This window comes from Castor canadensis, chromosome 10 (genome assembly GCF_047511655.1).
Source record: "Castor canadensis chromosome 10, mCasCan1.hap1v2, whole genome shotgun sequence".
In the NCBI taxonomy this organism is placed as follows: Eukaryota; Metazoa; Chordata; class Mammalia; order Rodentia; family Castoridae; genus Castor; species Castor canadensis.
In genome coordinates this window covers 69,552,746-69,573,923 of record NC_133395.1, presented here as the reverse complement: position 1 = coordinate 69,573,923, position 21,178 = coordinate 69,552,746, and the positions used below count along the sequence as shown (strand labels likewise).

Below are 21,178 nucleotides of genomic sequence, written 5' to 3'. Positions count from 1 at the left end.
AATCCTTGGCTGCCATCAAAGTTTGTTTAACAGAAAAGAGACAAATAAGGAATAAATAGTATTATGAAAGAGTCAATTACCTAAATAATGTAAAAAAATTATGTAATATTTCTGGATTTTTAAAACTTTTTTGTCATATTTGTCCACTTTACAAAAATTTATAATTTTGTGATTCACTTTTGTTCATAATTTTGTATTCTTTTCTTACAGAAGGTCACCCAAACTGTAAAAGTAGCAAGCACCACACAACTTGTATTTGTTTAGGCTGAAATGACATTTGAGATTATCGGAACATAATCACTTGTATTAGAAAATATGTGAAGGGCCATCTTTAATATTTAGTGTATTATACTGAAGACCCAGGTTTGTACTTTCACCAGGTCAAAAGGCAATATTGGAGTTATCTGAAACTGCCAATCCATCTACTTCCTTAGAACACACTCTGACCCATAGCCTAGTACATGAGGTCTCTAAGGAATGCCAGCAGCCACTTACACAAGCAGAGCTATTTCAGCCTTGAATTCTCTCTCTCTTATACTTACATAAATAGATGGCTGATATTGATGTTTTCCAGAGGGCCATTCTATGTGCATCCATAAATCCCAGGTTTATTTACCTGAAGCCATCTGGACAGTCCAGGTGTGCCCTGCTAAAAGCATTTCACAGATAAGAACTCTTTAGTTATCTTTCCACCAGTATGTACCTTGGTTCAATTACCATATTTACAAGGAAATTTGACTTGGGCATTTCCACCTAGGCATTCCAGGATAGGAATAATTGATTACAGACCAGCTGCTAATACTTAACTGTAGTTCTCACCAGATTGTTGTAAAAAATAATGCGTTCCTACCAGGCATGGATGTGCCTATAGTCCCAGCTGCATAGGAGGTTGAGGGAGAAAAGATGAAGGTCAACCTGGGCAACATAGGGAGACCCTGTCTCAAAATTTTAAAAAAATGGCATTTTCCAATAAAAGTGAAGAATTGGAAGAGGAAGGGAGGTCTTTAAATAAAAGTTGCTATGTTTCACTCACTCCCCACATGCATTCTATAGTATATCTTATTTAGTAACATTTGAGCAAAATATCTTCTTTTCTAAGGCCCTTACCTGAAACAGGGAAAGACAAGAAGCCACAAACTTAGTTATTGTGGTTTGGAAGTGTCTTCCACCAAATAGGATTTTGAATTGTTCTTTTATTTGATGCTCTTGAGGTTGTATACCCTACACAATGCACTAGAGTAAGATTTAAGGAGGTGAGGCTATGGACTTCTTCTGTAAAGTGAGAGTTTTAACTTGAGAGTAGAAAAAAAGATGCTAGGATATTAAAGATGTAGATATTGGTTATTATAAAACTCCCAAATCCTTGTAACATTTTTGCATATCTCCAGCAGTATGCATGACTCAGTTAAAAATACTGACATACACCACATACCTGTGGCTGAGTTACTAAGACCACTCGTTCTGAAACCCAAGTGCCTGGGTTCCAGTCCACTTTCTTCTCATAGTTGCTACTAGGTTTATCACTCTGAGACTGTTTTCTCATCTGTAATATGGAGAAGTTATCTAAATTAACTGAACTAACTCATGTAAAGTTCAGTAAATATTCATAATACTTGATGTTCTTCTTTCCTTGTTGAAATACTGTAATAATTAGCAAACAATGGTTTTGTTCTAAGCAAATTTAAATACTGTTTTCAGAATATTATTTCTGTGTTCAATAAATTGATGAAATAATGTTCTCTTCATTAAAAATTTAGTTCACAGAATAAAATGGAGCAAATATGAATACTATTTTAACAATATTACAGTATCGCTAACAAAAACAATATTGTATATGGCATTGTTTTGATTACATAAATGTCCTCAGAAGAAAAGCCTATGTGCTAGTGAACTTTAGGAATGATATATTTAGGTATTTAGGCATGTAATATCCATTATAATTACAATTCCTGGATAATTGTGCCAAAGACTTTTGTGCAGAAGCCTGTATTTTACTTAAATGTGTTTGCTAAAAGTTTCATCCTAAATTATACTAGATTCAATTTCATTCAGGTTGTCTTGTTTCTTTTATCCACATGCTGAAAAGATGCAGTATTTTTCTTTTTCATTTATTATACAACATTGTAAATGGATATTAGAAAACCTAGTGCATCACATGGTAAGTGTCATTGAAAGGAGAAATGTCCAAATTACTTTAGCTATGAATTGAGTTAGGTGTCAGGGCATCCATCTCATAAATTGATTGAGGTTATCACTGGTGATGTAATCTAATTGCTCCAAGCTCATGTTGAAATCAATAGATGACTCAGTTTAAAATAAAACTTCTAGTGGGCACATTATGTTGAAGGCTAATGTGATAATAATGTCCCAAAGTTCTATAGGATGCTAGGTCTTTGACCTATGATCTCATAACATTTTTCTTCTTTGAACTCTTTGTTATGTGAAAAGCATGCCTTTGATAACAGATCCATAACTCTGATGTTCTTAGTAAAGTATAACTTCCCCCTGTACATCAAATATAATTGATGATGGACAGGTATAGCATTTAAAAAACTGAATCACAAGAAGAAAAAAAATCTCTTCTACTCCTAGAGTCAGAGATACATACATAGGCTTTGTAAGTTCTGTATTTCCATTTAAAGTACTGAATCTTTAGAAAATACACCTACCATTTAAAAATTCTATTGATTAAAGTATCAGAACAATTTCTTTCATATTTCTTACTAATTCCATTTGGGTTTGTCCTAGCCAAACTGAACTTTTGATATATTATATTATAAAAAGGCTAATGGATTATCCAGTAAATGATTTTATTTTCTATTTACCTATACTTACAACAATATAGTGGGGTAGAATTTAACAGCACACAAAATTCTTATTATAGCAACTTCATTGCTTTAGGAAAATACCTGGTAAGCTATCTGGAGCCATGATGAGTCCCTACGATGTAAACAAGTAAGAGGCCGATGAGGGAATACAGCACTGTTAATCTGTTAGAAATGAGCAGAGATTCGCACTAGTACTGGAGTAGGGAATGAGGAGCAATGGAAACTGAGGAGAGATGGGAAGCCAAAGGACCTGATGAATTGACAAAGGATGCAGAAGAACAACATTTCAAATTCTGCACTTTAGATTGTATTTTGCTATCAAGATGTAAGAAGCCCAAATTTCCCAACTTCTTTAGTGAAGTGTGCCAAAAGTGCTGTTTTTGTTTTGGCTAGAAATTCGGAGAGTGCCTCAATGTCCATCTTGTTTTTTTAATTGTAATTTTTATTAGGATATATTCATTATAGGGGGATTCATAGTGACATCTTGTTTACATGATACAGAATAAGACAAATATGTATAAAATAAGATAAAGAATGATGCTGAAAGAATCCATGAAGTGAACCAAATTAGGGAAAACAAAGATCCACAATCAGAGGTGTCCTTGAGACTATAAGCCTTTGAAGAACTTTTAGATATATTGCTATCATACTTTCTACAAGAGGAGGTGGTTCAAAGTCAATGTCAAAGCCCTCCCAGAATACATCTGATGTTTGAACAAATTGGGCTTATCACTCATTGAAGCAGGGAGGACACACATCATGAGACATGGAGACATGTCAGTAAGAAATGTCTCAAAAGACTCGTGAGATTTGGGCTTGTGTTAGGTCACTTTGGTGGAGGGTATAAAGATGCATGGCTTTTCTCTGGATTGGATATTGCCAGGAATTAGGGATAATTCTGTGATTGGGGCTCTTAATAAATCTTACTTAGAAACACTCTAAATCTGTATTTAGTTAAGATGCAGCAGCCACTCAGCCAGGATTGGGGGTGTTTGGCCTTTTTTGTGCTTTGAACAACATTTATATCTTCTGTTCAGATACAATTTCAGAATGGATGTGTTTTTTTCTTGATCCTTCATAGTCCAGAGGAGTTTTGACGTACATGTTCTATTGTAACTGTGATGTTCAATCAGATAAGCACTAGGCTTAGATGTAAGTCACTGGCCAGCTCCTTGCAACATCAAGGACTGGCCAATAGTATCAGACCTGCTTCTAGATGTCATAATATGCTTTCTTCTTTTTCACAGATCTTATCTAAATTTTATAAAGTGAAGTGCCCTTAGATGACAGTTGGGTTACATTACTCTGCTTTAAATCATACCATTAAAAAAAGTAATGTATATCATGTTTTAATCAGGCAATTAGTTGATTAACATATGTTTGATATCCTCTGAAGAAAGAAGGTAGAAGACTATAATAAAAGAAGCATAAAGGAAGTTTGTCTACATAATAAGATGCTCATCATCATCATCTTTGCCATAAAGAAGAAATCTCCTGGGCTGGAATACAGCTCAAGTAGAGAATTTTCCTAGCAAGCTCAAGGCCCTGGGTTCAATCCCAAGTACTGAAAAAAAGGTTAACATCTTTGCAGACTTTAATTGTTCAGACAGACCCTGAAAAGCCCAAGAAGGGCTTGTCTGTAGTACCAGCCTTTGGCCATCTCCTGGGAAATGAGTTCTGAACCCTTGGAAAATTGTTTGATAAGAGCATCTTGTATACTTTATGCCCAAGGCCTTGGGCCATACAGTAGCAATTTGATCAGACAATTTATACTAACAAGGTGATCTACAGAGAATACCTCTTTTTTGCTTTGAAAGCAGGTTATGAGTTGCTATGTTCAGTCACACAAACACTTGATGCCTACATGATTGACCCCTGACAAAAATCTGGGCACCAAGGCTTAGGTGAGGTTCCCCATTAGTAACACTTTGCACATATTATCATACTTCATAGCTAGAAGAATTAAGCATGCCTGAGCAACTCCACTGGGAAAGGATTCCTTGGAGCTTATGATGATTTTCCCAGACTGCCTGATATACTTTTCCCTCATTGCCAACATTAATCTAGGCTCTCTCACTGTAATAAACTATGAGGATAACAGCTTCTCCAAGTCCTGTGTATCCTTCTAGTGAATCATGGAGCCTGCATGTGGTCTTAGAGACCCCTGACTCACTCAGGTGAGTGTGACTTTTAGGACCAATTCTAGCCTATTGGACTGATTTCTTTACAACTTCTGTGTTCACAAGAAAATAAATTTCAGTTCCAATATACTTATAGTAATAACTAAAAAGGGGAAGTAGAAATGTTTACTATAAAAATCTTGACAGAGATAAATCTTTTCAGGACTACGTTTACTCATTCAGTTTTTCAAGTAATACTTATTAAACATCTAATGTGTATCAAGCAAATGGGGTTACAACAGCCTTTAAAAGAGAGTTGGGTATGTGAGTCTACAACACGTGCTTTGTATGAAGTTATCATGGTAGAAAAATACAATTCTGAGTGCCATAGAGGTGTGGGAAACACCTTGGAGCCTTTTCAATTTAGACATCCACCTTAGCCTGCCTCTGAGACCTCAGGGGGGCATAGAAGGTGACAGCTATTTCAAGTCAAAACAACATAAAAGTTTGAAACATTTGAACAACAGAGAGAATAGCAAGCCACTATCTCCTCCTATGTAGGTTACTGCAATGGAAGCAAAGTGAATTTATAACTATCTCATAAAACTATGCAGGAGTAAAACCCTGAGAAGTTTCTAGTTAGCAAAAGAAGGCAAAAGGAAGCTAACCTTAAAAAGTATACATTATTTACTGAACTGAGGTGTAGAATATTTAAAATATAATTGGTTCTGTATGTTAGACGTGCTTTGTTTCATTTGGGGAAATATAAAAAAGAGAAGTGCTTTTGAAGACTCAGTTTCAATAATTATCCCTATTATACCTATTTTTGTCATAAAAATTTAAATGTCTTCATGTAGAATATTCCTCCTCCAGTTGAGAAAGGCAACTGTCATTTTCCAAGTAAAGCCTGAGCTTCCCATGTTCCCAGAGATGCTGGTGTTTTAGGTCACCATCAGGCTATGATTCCCTCCTCAAAGTGGGACAGAGTATGGACACAGCTACTCTTAGTCCTACAGATATCTAATGGCATTGTCCCTGAGATGAATGGGGCTGTCCTCTGCTTCTTAGAGTAGGATATATATGAATGGAAATGTTGCAATCCAAGCCTGTAAATGATGATGGCTGTCACCAATGCTCACTTTCTGGGAGCACAAATTAAACCCGACCAGTAAGAAGTGGTCTTCCCTGCTTGTTCAGAGGTGAGTTGATGGACATGAGTAGAAAGAAGTGAAAATATGGCCATCTTGGAGAAAGGCCCCGAGATGCTAGTAAGGATCTGGCTGAAACAGTAGACAGAGTAGGGTTGCCATTTTCCATGAAGCTTTGCAGCAAGTCACTCCCAGAACTTTTTTCTTAACACTACTCATTTGTTTATAGGCAGAACCTAGAAGTGAAGTGTGAAAGAACTGGTAACAACAGCAACTTGGTTAAATCTTCTGCGATATTGAAATAGTAGTTATGTAAGTGTATTCTTCGGTATAGGCTTATAAAAGCTTCCCAACTACTCTGTAATTAGTGATTACAAGAAAAATGAGAAGAGAATACTTTTACTGCTGGTTGACTGTGATATCAGTCAGACTCTGGCCCATTCTTTTTCTTGTGTAGAGTACTTATTGGGGCCAGCCAAGAAGAAAATATGTGATGAGTTGCTGGTAAAACTCACTGAATGTGGGGAACTCGTTATTGAACATTCTTATTATCTTGGGGGGATTCCAATTCCAGAACAGCTAACACTTTTCTGACAATACATGGACAGTTGGAATGATGCAGAAATTCTGTCTCTGGGACTCTTGATACTTGTGGCTGGTCCATCTAAGCCTTATTATTCAAATAAGCTGATGTTATAGCTGCTGACCAGAAACATTGCTCACAACTTAACACTGATTTAAGTGTATCAGTTCATAGAGCACCCATATTCATAGACACTGTTTATGGAAATATAAAAAAGAAAAAATCTTCTATTTAATGAGATGTGATAAAATATACCAATAGTTACATTTTAAAAAATCAATACTATCTGTATTTTTTGGTTATTGTCCCCTTTACTCTTTGGGAATTTTAAAATATTTTTATTACCATGCATTAATAATACAAGGTGGGGGGGGGTTCATTGTGATAATTCCATAGATGCATGCAGTATACTTCGGGCAAGAAAGGCTACATCTTTGTAGTTAAACTTTTCAAACAATTCTTCCAAAAAATTCTTTAAAATTTAATCATATTCATTTCTTGGGTACTCTGTATTTCTTATTCTTTTGTCCATGTTTGGATTTCTAATTGAAATTGTTTCTTTAAACATAAAGTCCTTTTTCTCAAAGCAATACAAACTTTAAAAACATTCATCTTCCTAACAAAGCTACAAAGACTTATTGCCATGATTAACACTTACACTTGAAGATGAGAAATTAAAGTTAAATTTATGTATTTTTCCTATAGACTCAGTTTTCTTGAACAATTGCTATTGCTATTACCAAAAAACAAAAAAAGCTATTGCCTATTTAAAATATTTACATTTAGGATAGAAATAGATATTGAGATTCCATGTTTCTTTCTTCTTCTTATTTTGGTGGTAGTACTGGTATTTGAACTCAGACCTTCAGCACTTGCTAAGTAGGTACTCCACTGTTTGAGCCACACTTTCAGCCCTCTTTGTGCTGGTTATTTTTGAGATAGTCTTTCTTTTTGCGTAGGTTCGCCTGGGTTGCAAACCTCCTATGCATGCTTCCTGCTATAGTTGGGGTGACAGGCATGTGCCACCATGCCCATGAGATGGAGGTCTCTTAAACTACCCCCTACCCTCCCAGGCTGACCTTGAACCATGATTCTCCAGCCTCAGCCTCCTGCATAGCTGGGATTACAGGCATGAGCCACCAGCACCCAATTTTTTTCTTTTTAAATTTTAAATCAAATTTATTTTTAATAAACATATACAAGCATAAAAATTGTGCATGTGATGTTCCACATGTTTATGTTGTGTAGTGTTAAAATCAGGTTAAGCATATCTATCTTCGCAAACATTTATCATTTCTTTATGGTGCCTATTTCTTTTCAAACAGCCAGTTCTGCCACCCAGAAATGTTCCTCAGTTTCATTTACATGCAGACAAGTCCCCATGGTGTCAGATCACAGCATAGCTGAGGATCAGTGAATTCTATTGAGTTGCAAGCCTTGATTATAACAGTGGGGTGTTTCTTATGCATTCCCAAAAAGATAAAAATTAAAATGCTAACAAAATCCAGTTTGAAACAACCCACAGAAAATACATACATACATATATATATATATGTATTAAGCCTACTTTGCCAAATTCATAAATTATTTCATCAGAATAAGTTAAGAACTTATGAAATTTGAGTAACTCATTTAGATAAAATAATTTTCAGCAAAATTAAATTTGGGGACATAGTAATAAATATTTTTCAAACCAAGTGAAATATCTTCTACTGACTGTTTTATATTATTCATTTTATTTCACACTCCCCCGTGAACCAATAATGTGGCTATCCTTGGATAGAAAAATAAAATAAAATCTCCAGTTTATGTAAACTCTACAGCAAGTACCTCACAAAGCCAAGATTCCCAAACACTATTCATAACTGTTATTTTGTCAAAATTAATGTATTGCATATTGTATTCTCAGCATGAATGGTTTTTATACAACATTTTTGAATTCCCTCAAAACCATATGGAGTAGAGTTTATTGACATTAAATAACATGGTCAAGCTCATGTAACTAGTAAAAGCTTTAATTTATTTTCATTTTTTTGATTGGTTATCTAAGTGTTTTTACAAAATTTATTAGCATATAATACTTGTACAGGGGGATACATTGTGATATTTACATATATGGTTACATTATATCAGTTAGATTTACCCTCTCCATCATTCTCCCCCTTCTCCTCTCCCCTCCTTGTTAGGACAATTTCAATAGGTTTCATTCTTCTTTTTTCATATAAGGATACAAAATATATCCACTATATTCACCCTCATTTGCCCTTTCTTTGTGACTGCCCACTTCCAACTGGTACCCACCGCTGAAAAAGACCTATTTTGCCCTTCTGCCTTCATTTTTAAAAAAATAATATATTGGTAGTGCAAGGGGGTTTTGCCTTGGTACTTCAGGTCTGCATATATCATGCTTTAATCAAATTAACCCCCTCACACTTATTCATTAAGAGCTATAACTTAAACTGTAGTCTTTGATTTTAAAACCTATGCATATTCAAGTACATCACTTTGTCTCATGTTTTGGTTATTCCAAGAGGTAATATTTTTTAGGAAAATATGAAATATATTAGTAAGGAGAGTAATCTTGCCAAGGATGGAGGTAACCTCTTTAGGTTAGCTCTAAAAACAGAGAGATACTCAGCACTATCAGATATACCCATATTTGAATCCTGGAAGTCATTCCTACTGCCTACATGAAACTTGCTTAGGCAAGTCACTTATCCTCAAAATTTCAGTTCTCAACTTTGTATAATTAGGAAAGCCATAACTACTTCATGGACTTATGCTTAGAAATAAATATGATAATGTATGCAAAACTCCATGCCCCTTTAGAGGTAGCAGATTGGTGATGGCAAGAGTGTAGCTGAAGACAGCTGCTTGAGTTAAAATTCTGAGTCATCCACTAGCTGTCTATGTGACCTCGGGCAAGTTTGGTTTACCCATCTCTACCTCCAGTTTCTCACTGTTAAAACAGGTGTAACTAACTTCGTGAGTAAGGATGTGTAAGAAACATAGGATAGTATCTGGAATAGTATAAACATGAAGTTGTTAAGTTTAAAGAAACATTCTTTGAACACAGTATATGCACAGTGTATGCTAAATGAATGGTACCTATTTCACCCAACCTTCACTTGTATGAATTAAAATATTTTCCCCTAGAACTTACAATTTTGATATTTGGAGTTTGCCTTTAGGAAAAATATAGAAAACTAAATGGGCAACCCCAGAATGACAGGTCTTATATCTGTCCTAGTACATCTGCTGGCATTGGCAAGCAGGGAGCAGAGGTGGAAAGAAAGGCATTAAGAGTATCCTTAATGGTTATGTGAAGAGAAACTGAGTGTTACACTAGGTGTGACCTGAGATGGGGGAGAGAAAGGTTGTGTACATGGGAACAGGAGGAGCAAAGAGTTGAAAGCTAACATATTTTAGTATCTCCCAGGTACCAAGAATTGTGCAGGCATTTCATATTCATATTCATATACATATACATATACATACTTCATATACACAGTGCCTCATTTCACTCTCAGAATGAAGCATCCTATGGGTTTTTCTCTCTACCATGGTTGTATAGATCTGTGAAAAATTTTGAACATGTATGTTTTTCCATATATGCCATATATGAGAAATAACTTGCCAAATAAAAGTTTACTGCATAAATGTGGTAAAAAATTTTTTCTCCTGGCCCCTTACCCTGTTAAATTCTGAATTTTCACATTAATGGCTCAGCAGTACTGGTGTGTGAGAGTAGTCATGACTTTCAATGCAAAGTGATATTTTCCAATTCTCAGTAGTCCTTTGATACCTCTGTAGACAAAGGACCATTTGAGATGCCATGGAGGCATTATGAGAAAGAAATCTGTAATGGTTACACTCCTCTGTGTAGAAGTGTCATGGGAGCTGCTGTATTTCTCTAATACATTAAGGACAGACATACTGTCATGGAGCTAAAGCTTGTCATGTAACAAGACTGTACAAAGCAACAGTAGCAATGTACATTTGCTGTCATCTAAGGACATATCTCAGATGTAGACTTCCTACTGCCACTCTCCATTTTGGGATCTCTATGTAATCAATCCTTCACAGGAGGCCTCTACACCAGGCTGTAAAGGAAGATCAAGACCTTGGCCAGGTGGAAACTGAATAGGCCACTGGGGTAGGTCTTGCCCCTCACAAAGCTCATGCACAGGGTTTCTTGGGGCCTGAGATAGCCCACACCCCACAGCCTGCTGCTTCTCCACTACCAGTCTCAAACCAGCAACAGCAAAGCAGACCATAACATGGAGGGAAAGACCTTTTTAAAAGTGAGATTTCTTCCTAGGGAATTAAAATAATATCTTATTCCACTGTTTTTTGGTTATGCAAGTTTATTTTCTAAAGCATTGGCAGTAATTGTCCTGTGTATTAACTTTTTGTTGGTGATGATGAATGTGGTAGAAAGGCAGGATTGACTAAGTCAGGGCTTCATGTTCGTCAATGTGCATACACTGACTGTCTTCTAAAAATACAGAATCAGGGCTGGGCATGGTGGTACATAACTGCAATCCCAGTTATGCAAAGGCCAAGTAGGGAGGATTGTGGCCTAAGGCCAGCCCTGGGAAAAAGGTGACCCTACTTTAAAAATAAACCAAAGGGCTGGGGCATGGCTCAAGTGTTAGAGCACCTTCCTAGCAAGCACAGGGCCCTGAATTCAAACTCTAGTATCACCAAAAAAATTAATTAAAAAATAAAAATACAGAGTCAGATTCAATAAGTCTGGGGAAAGACCTGAGATTCTGTGTTTTGGGGATATCCCCAGGGGCTGATCTACAGATCACATTTAAGTAGCATGGAACTAAATCACTTCAAATTGTTCTTATATACCCAAGGAGCTATCAGAATAGGACAAATTGATTTTTTCTGAAATCAGTAACAATAAAAAAGATGTCTAGTGGATTTTATTTCTCCCCATATTATTCTTTCTATGGAAGTATCTGAATGAAATTGAATTCTCTTTCCCAGTGTCTGGGAATAAGTCATATATTGGTTGAAGAGTTATCTCTCCTTCCTCTCTTAATTTTCCCATCTACTGTTCTCTGTCTCTGCCTGATTCTCCCTCATAAAGATTTGGGATTTTTAGTGAGACAGATTGTAGCATGAAAGTCCCAGTTGTTTTAGCTTGCACAGCTGGTCACATTCTTTTGAAATTAGATCACTGCTGAAGATAGCCATAAAATAATAGCAGCACACAATAGCTTACTCCATGTTATTCAGCAGATTTGAGACAGCCCTGTCTCAGCATGTCTAAATGGACCTGTCCCAGTCTATCAACGAGGGTAGTGCAGCAGCCTGATTTTGTTTTAACTTTTTATCTTGAAAGAAAGTCTATAAGAAGATGCAAAAATAATAGTTTTATGTATCCTTCACCCAGCTTTCCTCAAAGATAACATCCTACATAACCACAGGACATCATCAAAGCCAAGAAATTTGCATTGGTACAGTACTAATAACTAAATTACAGACCTTATTTGGATTTTACTAGTTTTTACATATACTGCTTTTTTTTTTGAGGGGGCAGTATATAATACTCTGAAATTCCATAGATTTCTGTATAGACACATGTAACTACCATCACGATTGGGTTTATTTATTTAGCTAGTATTTTAGTTATTTATGGTCTTGTTAGGTAGCCCAGGCTGGCCTTGAACTCTTATGTCTCTGAGGCTGGTCTTGAACTCGAGATCTCCTGCCTGTGCCTATTGAGCCTGCTTGTTTTTTAAAGGTTCCTATCTTTAGATTCTTTCTTGAGTCCTATTTAGTTTTCATTCTTAACACTTTCCCCTAACTGACTTATCATTTGTGGCTTTAACTATATTTTCTATCTGGATAATTCCCACATGCATAGTCCTAATCTCTCTCTTGGGTTCTAATCTCATCTATCGATTGCTGACTTCTGCATTCACTGAATATTTTACCTGTACCCTAAACTGCAATATATTCCAAAACTTGAACTTGCATTCCTTTGTTTTTAAACTAAATAGTCTCTATTTGGGGGAGTAGCACCCTGTGGCCAAAGCCAGAACCCAAGGATCATCTAGACTGCATACATTCCCCAATCCAACTCCACATAATGAAAACAGCAGACATACCTAGAACAGGTAGTGTGAGCTTGTGGTTACTGTCCACACATCCTCCACACATCAGCTTACTTCATCCTGATAGCCATTCTACACATTGTCAGAAATGAGGCCAGAAACATGTATAATTTCACAGTCCACTTAAAGAATAGACAAAAAAACTTACATAGATCAAAGTTAGTAATTACAAAAATAAATACTTGGGTTTTGTAAATACTTGGTACAAGTGAGGGGGCCTAGGAACTGACACTTGCTATCTTTATGATGCATCTGCCTTTGAGATAGATGCTATTCTCATTGCCTGTTTGCAGTGAGACAATGGAAGCACAGAAGGGCTGTGAATGTAACATGATGAGTTGACATGACAGGCCCCACTACCTGTGAACAATACTTTAGTGGAGGCCTTCTATATGACCTTCCTGTCCCTCTTCAACCCCCTTTCATCTATTCTCCACACTGTCCTCAGAGATTGTCACAGTGGGCCATGTCTCTCTCCTGATCAGAAGATATTCTGGATTCCTATTATCTTTAGGATAAGAGCCAATATCTTTTCCACAACTTCCTGGCTGTCTTTCAGTGCTATGGGATGCAGAACCACTAGCAACTCCAACCAACAGTCCCCACTTCCAACCCCTTCTACCTGCCCTCCACTGTCAGTACTGTTCTCCTTCCATTCTCTAGTCTTCAATGCACTTTATCAGAGTAGAAATAGCATTACTGGTTATTTTTAGCTTATAGAAGCAACACATAATTAGAGTAGGCAAAAAGTACAATATAAGATAAAAAGTACAAAAAATCAGGTAAAACCCACTAGATCTATAGCTCATTGTCTGGAGAGAATCACTAATAACAGGTTCGCATATCCACTTTTAATTTTTACCACTGTCAGTGTGTCTATAAAATTGGGATGTATTTTTATTGTTATTCTTTTTCACTGATCTGCCAGACTTTCTCCCCACATATTTTTTTACTTTATTTAAAGCAAACTTCGTTTGAACCCTAGGAAAGCCAAGTATCTCTTCATATTTCTTCTCCTGTGAACTGCCTGTTGATAAGTATCCACATTTCTATGAGCATACATGAAGGATATTGGTCATATATGTTGCAATATTTTGATGACGATAGATCTAATTTTTAACACCACAGACTAATGTTTATATCTTTTAATCTCTGTAGCTCCAGAATCTAGTACAATGCCTGCAAGAGAATAGTTGTTGATTAATATTTGTGGAATGCATGTATAGACTAAAGACATCTCCTCACTATAAAGTGCCCACCTATGGGGATAAAAGCTCATTCTCAGGTCTCCTTAACTCTTTATGTGCAGAACCAACCATCAAAACCTTCAAACTGGTTTTGAGCAATTGATAGAGCCAATCCTCTATCAGACTTGTGATTTATTTTCTTTTTTTGGTGGCACTGGGGTTTGAACACAGGGTTTCACACTTTCAAGGCAGGCACTTTTAGTGCTTGAGCCACTCCATCAACCCTCTTTTGAGCTGAGTTTTTTTGAGATAGTGTCTTGAGACCTACCTCCCTGGGGCTGGCTTCGAACCATGATTTTCCTGATCTCTCCCTCCTCAGTAGCTAGAAATACAGGTGTGAACCATTGACACCCAGTGCTTTAGTTATTTTTTGAATCCAGTCTCCTGCTTTTACCCCAGCCAACCTCAGACTTTGATCTTCCTACCTATGCTTCCTGAATAACTGGGGTTACAAACATGTACTACCATACCTAAGTTATTTGTTGAGATGGACTTTCACTAACTTTTTTGCCTGGGCGGGCCTTGGACCATGATCCTCTCGATTTCTACCTCCCAAGTATCTGGGATGACAGGTATGGGTCACCATGTCCAGCCCTGGTCTTTTCATTTCTTATCTGGATTTCTGAGAAAGCCTCCTCTCTCTGATCAAAATGAGCCATTCCTCCAGATGTGAACAGTGTTCTCTAAAACACAGTCTGTTTGAATCCCTTTTAAAATAGGGGAGGAAGAAGTCAAACTATCCCTATTTGCAGATGATATGATCCTATACCTAAGAGACCCCAAAAACTGTAACAAAAAACTACTAGAAATCAGAAACTCTTTCAGCAAAGTAGTAGGATACAAAATTAATATACAGAAATCAGTAGATTTCTATATACCAACAACACAAAGACTCAGAAAGAAATCAGGAAACAATCCCATTTATAATAGCCTCAAAACCAATAAAATACCTCAGAATAAACTTAACAAAATAAACCAAAGACCTTTTTAATAAAAACTACTGGAGAGAGAAATCAAATAAGACATCAGAAGAGTGACCTTCCATGCTCATCGATCAGTAGAATCAACATTGTGAAAATGGCCATACTACCAAAAGCAATCTACATGTGCAATACAATCCCTATCAAAATTCCAGTGACATTCTGCACAGAAATAGAAAAAAAAATCATGAAATACATATGGAAACACAAAAGACCTTGAATAGCTAAAGCAATTCTGAGCAAAAAGTCCAAAGCTGGAGACATCAGGATACCCGACTTCAAACTACACTATAGAGCCATAACAATAAAAACAGAATGGTATTGGCACAAAAACAGACAGGAAGACCAATGGATTAGAATAGAAGATTGAGACATAAACCCATGCATCTATAGCCAACTGATTTTTGACAAAGGAGCCCAAAACACACAATGGAGAAAAGACAGCATCGTCAACAAATGCTGCTGGGAAAACTGGATATGCACATGTAGAAGACTGAAACTAGATCCTTGTCTTTTACCCTGTACCAAAATCAACTCAAAGTGGATCAAAGACCTTCATATAGGGCCTGAAACTTTGAAACAATTCCAAGAAGCAGTAGGAAATACACTGTAACAGATAGGTATGGGGAACGACTTCCTAAACAGAACTCAAAAGGCTCAGCGTCTAAGAGAAATAATGAACAAATGGGACTGCCTCAAACCAAAGAGCTTCTGCACAGCAAAGGAAATAGTCACCAGGCTCAAGAGACAGCCCACAGAATGGGAGAAAATCTTTGCCATCTGCTCATCTGATAAGGGACTAATATCCAGAATCTACAGGGAACTCAAAAAACTCAGCTCCCAAGGAATCAACATTCCAACGAAGAAATGGGCTCATGAATTAAACAGGGAATTCTCAAAGGAAGAGGTACAAATGGCTGGTAAACACATGAAGAAGTGTTCAACTTCTCTAGTTATAAAAGAGATGCAAATGAAAACAACACTTAGATTTTGTCTCACCTCAGTTAGAATTAAGGGTAACAACAACAGCAAATGATGGTGAGGATGTGCTGAAACAAAACCCTTATACACTGCTGGTGGGAATGCAAATTAGTACAATCACTATGGAAAGCAGTATGGAGACTCTTCAAAAAAGTAGAGATAGAACTGCCATATGATCCAGTGATTCTGATCCTGTGCATCTACCCAAAAGAATGTAATACAGGATACAGCAGAGACACCTGAAAATCAATGTTCATTGCAGCACTATTCACAACCTAGATGCCCTACAACTGATGAATGGATTATGAAATTGTGGTATATATACACAATGGAGTATTACTCAGCCACAGGAAATAATGACATGGGGTTTGAAGGTAAATGGATGCAAGTGGAGGAAATTATGTTAAGTGAAGTTAGCCAGAAGCAGAAACACAAAAGACACATATTTTCTCTCATACATGGAAGATAGATCTGAAGATAAACATATACACAAAAATAAGCATGATCATATACAAACTCAGTTGTAGAACAGATTTATAACAGTGGAACTACTCTGGGGAATGTGGGGAAAGAGAGAAAGGAAAAGAGAATGACAGAGCATCAATAATATCGCATACCACAAGATGTAAAGGTAGACAATATAAGGATGTGTACTGAAAGCTGTTGAATAATGGAGGTGTGTGAGATAAAGGGGTAAGGGAGAGTATTTGAAGGGATTGAACAGAACAAAGTAAAGCACACCCACAGTGAGCATGCATTGAGACACCCCTTTGAACATCAACTCAAATATTAATAATTGAAACTATAAATTGGACTATAAAATAGGCATAGTGTATATGTGTGTGTGTGTGTGGGAGATACTAATAGAAGGGGAAAGGGAGAAGGAAGGAGATTAAGATGATGGTATACAGTTGATGGACTTCACATATGAAACAGAACTAAAAAACCTCTTGCAATTGCTTTAAGTAGGGTGGGGAGGGGGCTGAGAGGGAGAGATGGGGGCAATGTAAATAATATACAATATAAGACTAATCAGAACTGTCACTATTAATCCCCCCTGTGAATATATCCAAATTAAAAAAGATTAAAAAGAATAAATAAAATAAAACACAGTCTGTTCACTCTCCTCCTTGAATTATTCCATATTACCTGGAAAATAAATCTAAAAGTTTTTTAGAAAAGCATTCAAGGCTAAGGATCCTACTCAGCCTTATCTCTCTTCTTTTTCTATTTTTACCTGACTTCTACCAGGTAAACTGTGTTCCAGAACACAGTTTGCATTTCACAGCTGTTTGTTTTCTAGATCTTTCTCAAATTCCTTAAACTTCATGGAACCTTGTCCTATACCTACACCAAAACTGTCACACCACCTCAGCTCCACTACTACCTTCACCACCTCTATTATCTGGCATGCCTCCCTCTACCCTTTCTTATCATTTCAAAAATAACCTTAAATTTCTCTTCCAACTTCAACTCTCTGTCCATATAAAATGATTTTTCTGGATGGGCAATTTCAATGACTATCAAATATTTGTGCACCTATTATGTGCATATTCCCTGACTCCATTTATGACATTCAACTCAGATTCTACCAAAATTTTAGTGCAGTTAAGATCTAAGATATATATGACTTATAAAAGGCTGAAAACCTACATGCATATTTGTTTTGTTTTAAAACAGTTTACTTTGAAGGAAAAAAGAGGGGTAAATGGCAGTGTTTTCTTAGGCTTGTTGAGAAACACAATTGCTGCTTCATAGGTGATATCAACACACCTAACAGCATGATAATCTAGGCATCTGGTATAGGGTTCTAGTTCTATCAAAATGTATATTGTTCCAAGTATATAATAGATACTTGAGTTATTTTCCCAAGCTTTTAAAATTAACATTCTCAGAGTAAGGTTGAAAAATCATTTGCCTCTGCATATTTAAGGTACACGATTTATATGGGCATTCCTTAGTCTCATTGTAATATGCTTTAGGTTGAAATATTATAATCAAGGAAAGGATTTAACACATATATCAATCCATGCCAGTAGTTAAATGATCATGTCTGTAAAACTTTAAAGCTTATAGCTTTTCTTTGAAGAAAACATTCAGTAATATTTTAACAAAACAAAAAAAATAGATTTAACAAAAAATAGATTGTTACTTTGTTCCTTCCTTTCCCTTCCATTTTGCCAGTGTGTCACCACTATATTAGTTGCTGAGGCTGCAAAAATAAACAACACAGTCGTGTTTCCTCTCTGGCTAGGCTGAAGTGAGCTTTCAGAGGAACACAAATCAACCTGAACTGCCTGAGGAAAAAAATGATCATAAAAATGACAGAATTTAGTGAGATCATGTTTATTATATAATAGAATACTATTTTCCCACTATTTCTATGATTGTCCTGACAAGATATTTTTTCCCTTCCTTACATAAAAAAATGTCAATAAGAAGTTATTTCTAACATGTCATTTGTATGCCTTTCCTAGTAGAGTATTAATTTGATCAGTTGTTTATCATATGTGAAGTTTAATATTAGAGAAGTCAAGCTGTCTGTGTATTATATATGTTTGTCTTACCTTTTTACTAGTTATTACTAAAAGTCAAACCTAAAAATGCTAATATACTATACCATAGTATTAAAAAATTAAAAAATAATTTGCAGATTCTTTTATTTAAATACTTCTAATTTTTCCTAATTTAAGTCAGTTATTGATTTTTCTTCCAAGGTCATTTGCCTCTGTCTTTTTTCTCCCAAGTGTCAACATCTTGCCCACCTTCATTGTTTGTAAAACTTTAAACAGTAAGAGGCCCAGGCAGAAGGAAACACTTAATTTGTTCCAGACCCTCTTATTGCCTTTACTTCTAAAAGTTAAGTAAAAACAAAGGATTCAATTCTCAGGAACTATCCTTTTCACTCAACAAACAAGAAAATTTCCCTATATTTACATTAACATTTTCCTTCATTATTCTCTCACATTCACTCGTTCACCAAGTATTTATGCAGCCCTCATTGTAGGAAAGGAAATGAAACTTGGTACAGTAGAAACAATGAAGACATGGATCCAGGCCTGAGTTTCCATACCCTCACCTGAACATGTGGAGATCTGGTAGCAGACTGGCAGAACCAGCCCTTCAAAATAAAGCCCCCGTACCATTAAATACCTTCTGAAAGAAGGAGGAAGAGAGAGTATAAGTAAATCAATGGTGAATAGTGATAGTAATAAGTTTATCTTTTTACTCACTGAAGAGCAATCCTTTCTGGCCAAGTCGCTTATGGTTTCCTTCCAGAATTGAAGAATGTGACATAGAGGGAAAGTGGGGGCCTGTGCTGATTATGTGCCTGGCCCGGGAGAGAGAAAAAACAGGAGTGAAAAGACTCATTCATTCCCCTGGCAAAGGCAGCCTTGCAGCTGGGGCCCTATCAACTGTGCTGGTCCAGGCGCTGACCTCCTGAGAGAGCATGTGTTCTTCCAATAATACAGCAGGAGCATAAGTGAGCCCATAAAACAACATAAAGTGTAGAGAAGCATTTTTATCACCCTCTTCTAGTCAAGAACACTTATTCTATTTAAACTTTTACCTGAGATCTCTCTTCCTCATACCCATAATCATGAACCTCGGCATGTCAGTAAAACCTTACCCTGTTCAGATTTCTCATCTATGAATTGAGAAGGTAGCAACTGAAATACCCAAGGTTGCTTCCAAATGGAACAAATACAATTTTTACATCAAGAGAATTTTAAGAGATTCATCCTCAACACAACTGTTAAGTAAAAGAAAATTTTAAAAGTGTGTATATTTTCCTGTTAGTCTTTTCCTATCATTTTAGATTACTTCTTGTCATTTATTGCAACCACTTTTGTTTATTATTCTCTCCACTAACACCACTAAGTTAAAACAAGCAAAAACAGGAACGTTAATATCCTTTAAAAAATTTTTAGGTAACATATTCAAACACATAAACGCACACATACACATACACACACACATCCCACGGATATGCAGTATAGAAAGTTTAATTAATTAAATAACGTCAGTTGTTCTCAAACTGTAGCAGGCATTGGAAACCATTGAAAAATTTAAAATGCATAGTGCTGGCCCTCACCCCCAGAGTCCCTGATTTAGTGGGTAAACCAGGGCCTAAGACTGAACATTTCTAACCCATTCCAACTGGTTCTGATGCTGCACCCAGGGTGACAATGTGAGAACAGCTGCTTTTCATCAGAGGTCCTGTGGGGACATGGCCTCAGTGTAAGTGATGGGCCTCAGGAGACGGTTTCTCTTCTCTCCCTTCCTCATCATTGTCAGAAAGTGCTGATGGTCATGGTGTTGCTTTTTGCTCTTTTCACGTCAACATGCTTTCTACCTAGACCTAACTGATTTCCTCCTGATTTCTCTGTGCTCTTGACTATTTCTATGCAAGGATTTCAATCACTGCAAAACTTACATTTTAATATCTAGCATGGTGTTTTCTCTTTGTTTTATTTTTGTAACAGATTAGGACTGTCTCTAGCACACATTATCTTTTAATCCTTCAGCTAGTGTAGTACAAAACTCTTTGCCAGGCATTTCTGCAATTCCCAGAACACAAAATAATGCCGAGCATTTAGCTAATGCTTATGGAGGTGCGGTATAATGTCTGTTGTATCAAGTTTCCAGCTCCTAAAGCAGGGCATGAGCCTAAGTTTGTAGAGGGAAGGATTCTGTTCAACAAATTTATTCTTAAGTAAAACTCCTTTGTAACACCAAAACAAGTTATAGCCCTAATCTCAGGAAGATCTCTTCAGTTAATGTGCCTTCACAATCATTGAGTTCTCAGGTCTCTATCTTCCAAGATGGATCTACAGAATAAGTTATCCTGGGAAATTTGTGGTAGAGCACATAAAGAAGAAGAAAACAAACAAACAAACAACTGTTCTGAAGGGTATTTACAGGACGCATTAAAAGGCTGATCACCCCATGCTAGAAGAAGAGGCATATCTTACACTTTTCATCTGCTAGTATAAGGAATCAAGTCTGATGTTCTGTTAGGAGCCAACATTAAAGCAAACAAGAAAGACAAGATAATTCTAGAGTCTTAATATTGGTCCTCTTTCAAGATGCTGAAATCAGATTTGTTCCTGCACACTGCCTTCTGTTACCTGCGGACCCCTCCTTCCCTGCTCC

General features: G+C 36.6%; 1 protein-coding gene across 2 annotated transcripts in view; it reads right to left on the bottom strand.

Moving 5' to 3' along the window:
• The window catches only part of Spart (spartin), a 67,061-nt gene extending 47,702 nt beyond the window's left edge, over window positions 1-19,359 (bottom strand). The window contains exon 1 of one of the 2 annotated variants that reach the window (XM_074043537.1): window positions 19,255-19,359. In XM_074043537.1, coding sequence (XP_073899638.1) covers window positions 19,255-19,318 — 64 coding nt within the window. In that variant the 5' untranslated portion in view covers window positions 19,319-19,359. Of the gene's footprint in view, window positions 1-542; window positions 650-19,254 lie in introns of those variants that run through there. The other variant, XM_074043540.1, reaches the window with a different exon arrangement.
• Window positions 19,360-21,178: the final 1,819 nt, after the last annotated feature.